Source organism: Myotis davidii, unplaced genomic scaffold (assembly GCF_000327345.1).
Source record: "Myotis davidii unplaced genomic scaffold, ASM32734v1 scaffold91, whole genome shotgun sequence".
Classification (NCBI taxonomy): Eukaryota; Metazoa; Chordata; class Mammalia; order Chiroptera; family Vespertilionidae; genus Myotis; species Myotis davidii.
The window spans coordinates 109042-114666 of record NW_006283139.1 but is presented as its reverse complement, the minus strand read 5'-3'; the positions used below and the strand labels follow the sequence as shown (position 1 = coordinate 114666).

The following is a 5625-nucleotide window of genomic DNA, read 5'->3' as shown; positions in this document are numbered from 1 at the left end:
TCCTAAATTTGAAGCACATATAATAAAAAACAAAAAAAAACCCACAACTTTGGCAGTCATGTGGACCCTTAACAGAAGATGCTCAAAATCGGGTTCCACATAAAAGCACACAAAAACACAAGTGTGATAGAACAGGTAGCATCATATGGACAACTAGCATATCTGTAGTAAATGAAGAGATGGACATTTTAGCAGCCATGGGATCTTCAGTTTCAAATGTAATCATAAGCTAACAGGATGCAGAGACCCTGACCAATCACACCGCCTCTCAGAGCGCCCTTCTCTCTACTCCTTGTTAGAGGGTGGGCGATTTCGGCTCACCGTGACTCGATTTGCCAACATTACCTATCTGGTTGCAGGCCAGGAGATGATGGGTATTTTAGGAGACTAACTGAATGATTCTTCATCTAGTCAGTGAATTATTGATGAAGAAACATGAATATAAGCTTCTGATAAGAATGCAATTCCCTCTACGTTCCTGTAATTTACTCAGAAATGAGAAAAAAAATCAGCATCTGGAAAGGACAGCAGTAAAAAATATGCCATATAGCTTAAAAGACAAAAATTAAAATGTTATGTGTAATGCTTAAATGTGAAATAGCCGTGCAGCGGTTACCACGCAGGAAGCTAAGGACTCACTATAGAAAATGGTGAGTCCCATGTGCCTCATCTTTGTTTTATCATCTATATGAAAAACACTTTTTTTTTTAATTTGGAAAAAACCTCGATAATGTTATAGATGATAATTCTAACCTGATCCATCAAAATACAAGAGATTCTTCATGCTGAAAACAGATCAATAGATGCCGGCAGACAACACTAGTTTGTTTGTGAGAGGATGTACTTCTATGGAAAAGAACAAAAATGCCACTAGGAAGAATTATATGCCTTGTTCATTTGCAATTAAGTGTTAACACCCTGTCTGAAACCCTGACTGGCAAGAACGGGAAGTGCTGGACCACAGCCCAGTAATTCAGCACCAGAAGCTGCAATTCTTCACTGGGGCCACAAGGTGGCGACCTTCCACCGCTGCTCTTCGCGACCAGGCTGCGCTCCAAGTAGAACAAATGTGTGTGTTAGTCTGCAATCATTTTTAATTTCACTCCTGACAGTCTGACAGGACTTCTTAATACTACTGGGTTGACCTTTTCAGGCTTTTGTGCTAAATCCTTTCTTTAAAATTCCTTTAAGCTGCCGTGTTGAGAAAAGAATACAATAGACTCCACAGGACAGCAGGTTGCAGTGATGTCAGCCAACAGCACGGCTGAAAACAGGTGGGTGGAAAGGCAGGAAAGCGCGCAGCAGCCGGCGCCTTACATCACATTGCAGGCTGGGATGTAGGGAGCACCGTCCCCATCGGAGAGTTCAGGGAGGATGTTAGCCTGGCCTTGCTCCCCAAGAATGACAGCAGGGAAAAGAATGACATGTGGGCTGCACAGTTAATTTCTTTAGGCTCGGTCCTAGTCTCTCCCTGCTAAAGGAAGATTGTTCATCTGGGGAAGGATCTTTCTTAAAATGTTGCCTTTGAAGTCTAAGTAGGCTGTATGGAGGGGTTGTGGGGTGGGGGCGGGGAGAAACTTTGTCTCCAACACACTTGTGAACAAAGTTATCATTGCCTAAACCAGTGGTTCTAACCTTGGCTGCACATTAGAATCACCTGGGAATCTTTTTTTAAAATCCTGATCTCTGGGCCTCATCCTGCGGAAATTCTGTTTCTTTGTTATGGAGTGGAGCCACAACATTAGTAACAAAGAAACAGAATTTCCGGAGGATGCTTACATCACATTGCAGGCTGGGATGTAGGGAGCACCGTCCCCATCGGAGAGTTCAGGGAGGATGTTAGCCTGGCCTTGCTCCCCAAGAATGACAGCAGGGAACAGGTTTTAAAAAAGATTCCCAGGTGATTCGAATGTGTAGCTAAGGTTGAGAACCACTGGCCTAAAGGATGCATATTTTAAAAAGATTCCCAGGTGATTCTAATGTGCAGCCAAGGTTGAGAACCACTGGCCTAAACAATGCACAGGACTCACAGGTGGGGCTGGAGGAGAGCCAGCCTGCACTGCGGGTGCAAGAGGTTCCAGGGATCTTAGAGCTGCAACATAGTCCCCGTTCACCCAGCACTTACTTTGTGCCAGACCCTGTGATGCATGTTTCATAAGAATTTCCCCTATTTCAACCTCCCACAACACTGTGGGCTGTCCTGTCATCAGGCCATGTTTACAGAGGAAGTGTCTGACATGTCAGGAGGTTCTGTGGTGGGTTACAGCACGGCTGCCAGGTAAGTGGACATCAAACCGAGATTAAACCTAGGCAGACTCACCCCAGTGGCCAAATGGTTCATCATAACGCTGTACTTCCTCTCAGTATGCTCTGACATAGGTAAAGTCTCTCCTCATACCGCTCACTTCATCCTATTTGCAAGACCCTGCCCTGGCTCTTGCAGGAACTCCTCTCAGAAAACCCAGAGAAAAACTCCCCAGCAAGTGCTGCTCGGTGCCTCTGTGCTCCTCGGCACCTACAAGAGAGCCCACAACGCGATCTGCGGTGTAGGAGCCTGGAGCACAGGCTGGAGATGCTGCAGTTTGAGGTGTTGCCTCGTGGTGCAGAGTTTACACATAACTTAGAAATCCTGGATGCTTCATTGGGGTGAACTTGGAGAAAAGATCCGGCCCAAGATTTTTTTGATAAAAAAAACACTTGTGGTTTGGGAAATTCCTTTGGAAATGACTGAACAAAGCTAAGATGGCAGGTGAAGGGAGAGCAGGCTCTCATTATTCATTTCCCATCTCAGCAGCCCCTGATAGTTTATTCCATGACAAAGTAAGTGAGACCTTGAGCGTTAGCTAGTAGGGAAAAGGATGGGCCAGGAAAGGCCGGAACTAGGGGAACTAAGCTGGCAATAGGTTGGTTCCCCACAAAGGAAAGCGCATGGTTCCCTTCATGTAAGACCTGAGGTCAGTCCAGAGTTGGTACCAATTGTCCAGGGATAAGATTCACTGAGGGTGTGGAAGAGAGACTCCAGGCGGCAGCCATACTCCTAAGCACTTACCTTCGTCTTAATTGATCTGGTTGAAGCAACCTCATTGCAACTAGATCCCAGTCAGTAACTAGGAAACTAGAGAAAGGCCTAGCTGACAAGGACTGGGAAGGTGGCCTTGGCCCCTGGTCCAGTAATCTGTGAACAGGGTAGGGCTCCATTTTCATTAGGAAACAAAAGAGTTAAAAGGAACCAAAGAATTGTGAAAAACAAGGCACACATAATGGAGTTCTAAGGGTTGGTGGGGGACGTACGTGCCACAGACACAGTCCAGGTGTGACAGATGTCAGACATGGTGTGACAAGATTGATTCTAGCTACGGGAGGTGTGATTGGGCTCCTTTTTATTGCCAGACGAAGACAGGCTCAAAGCCCATATCTATATTAATAATAGAGAAATATGCAAAATATCTGTTACAGTGTCATGCCACGACTGGATCAGCAGGCTGCATCCCCGCCCTCTACTCAGGCACTGCAAATAGGTAAAGTCTCTCCTCATACCGCTCACTTCATCCTATTTGCAAGACCCTGCCCTGGCTCTTGCAGGAACTCCTCTCAGAAAACCCAGAGAAAAACTCCCCAGCAAGTGCTGCTCGGTGCCTCTGTGCTCCTCGGCACCTGCAAGAGAGCCCCCAACGCGATCTGCGGTGTAGGAGCCTGGAGCGCAGGCTGGAGGTGCTGCAGTTTGAGGTGTTGCATCGTGGTGCAGAGTTTACACATAACTTAGAAATCCTGGATGCTTCATTGGGGTGAACTTGGAGAAAAGATCCGGCCCAAGATTTTTTTGATAAAAAAAACACTTGTGGTTTGGGAAATTCCTTTGGAAATGACTGAACAAAGCTAAGATGGCAGGTGAAGGGAGAGCAGGCTCTCATTATTCATTTCCCATCTCAGCAGCCCCTGATAGTTTATTCCATGACAAAGTAAGTGAGACCTTGAGCGTTAGCTAGTAGGGAAAAGGATGGGCCAGGAAAGGCCGGAACTAGGGGAACTAAGCCGGCAATAGGTTGGTTCCCCACAAAGGAAAGTGCATGGTTCCCTTCATGTAAGACCTGAGGTCAGTCCAGGGTTGGTACCAATTGTCCAGGGATAAGATTCACTGAGGGTGTGGAAGAGAGACTCCAGGCGGCAGCCATACTCCTAAGCACTTACCTTCGTCTTAATTGATCTGGTTGAAGCAACCTCATTGCAACTAGATCCCAGTCAGTAACTAGGAAACTAGAGAAAGGCCTAGCTGACAAGGACTGGGAAGGTGGCCTTGGCCCCTGGTCCAGTAATCTGTGAACAGGGTAGGGCTCCATTTTCATTAGGAAACAAAAGTGTTAAAAGAACCAAAGAACTGTGAAAAGCAAGGCACACATAATGGAGTTCTACGGGTTGGTGGGGGATGTAGGTGCCACAGACCCAGTCTGAGTGTGACAGATGTCAGACATGGTGTGACAAGATTGATTCTAGCTACAGGAGGTGTGATTGGGCTCCTTTTTATTGCCAGACGAAGACAGGCTCAAAGCCCATATCCATATTAATAATAGAGAAATATGCAAAATATCCGTTACAGTGTCATGTCATAACCCGATCAGCAGGCTGCATCCCCGCCCTCTACTCAGGTAGCTGCAATGCCCGGGGTAGGATAGGATACAATAGAAGGGGATAAAAAAGGAGAGTGAGAGGAAGCTGGCCTTTTTAAACTACCACATGGACCAGCGTTGCTCTCAATTTTAAGACAGGGTCACACCAAGTGCCCTGTGCTCAGCTCCTGCGGCCTGCATGAATGCAGGTTTGTACTCCAGGAAGTTGGAGGGAATCCAAACTCTGTGTTTCAAAGGAAAATAATGCAAGTGAATCATCTATAACTTTTAAAATATACTAGAGGCACAGTGCATGAAATTTGTGCACTCGCAGGGGTCCCTCAGCACAGCCTATGCCCTCTTGCAGTCCAGGAGCTCTTGGGGGATGTCTGACTGATGGCTTAGGCCCGCTCCCCGGACATCCTTATCACTGCCATGGAGGTGGGAGAGGCTCCTACCACCAATGCTTCGCTCACCAGCTGTGCGCCTGGCTTCTGGCTGAGCAGCACTCCCCCTGTGGGAGCACACTGACCACCAGGGGGCAGCTCTTACATTGAGCATCTGCCCCCTGGTGGTCAGTGCACGTCATAGTGACCAGTCGTTCTGCCATTCAGTCGATTTGCGTATTAGCCTTTTATTATATAGGATTATTGAGTTAACTGTACTATATGGAAAAGTTGGGGCAGTATCCCACACGGGTGAATGAGCAAGTGATCTAGGGAGCGCTGAAGTCTTTTGTAGAGCTCAGCGCTGGGATATACACGGTCAATAGCGCCGCCCACATAAAGCAAGCGTTGGTCAGTTCTCCATACGTACAATTTTCAGATGAGATAAAAGTCTCATGACATCGGCCATGTCCGCCAGGATGAGCAGGCGGGTGACAGCCGAGAGCAAAGCCCTGGCCGCCCGCACCATGGTGCCACGCTTCACGGATGAGCACGGGTCATCAGCAAACTCGGAGGAGGCAATGCGCATGGTCTCACCTGGAAGGCAAACACAGAAGGCACGTGGGTGGACGGGA

General features: G+C 47.4%; 1 protein-coding gene across 1 annotated transcript in view; it reads right to left on the bottom strand.

The window, feature by feature from the left end:
• CTNNA2 (catenin alpha 2) overlaps positions 1-5625 on the bottom strand; it is a gene marked incomplete at its 5' end in the record, with an annotated part of 880141 nt that overhangs the window by 768549 nt on the left and 105967 nt on the right. The window contains one exon of the mRNA XM_006753455.2: positions 5421-5587. Coding sequence (XP_006753518.2) covers positions 5421-5587 — 167 coding nt within the window. The remainder of the gene's footprint in view (positions 1-5420; positions 5588-5625) is intronic.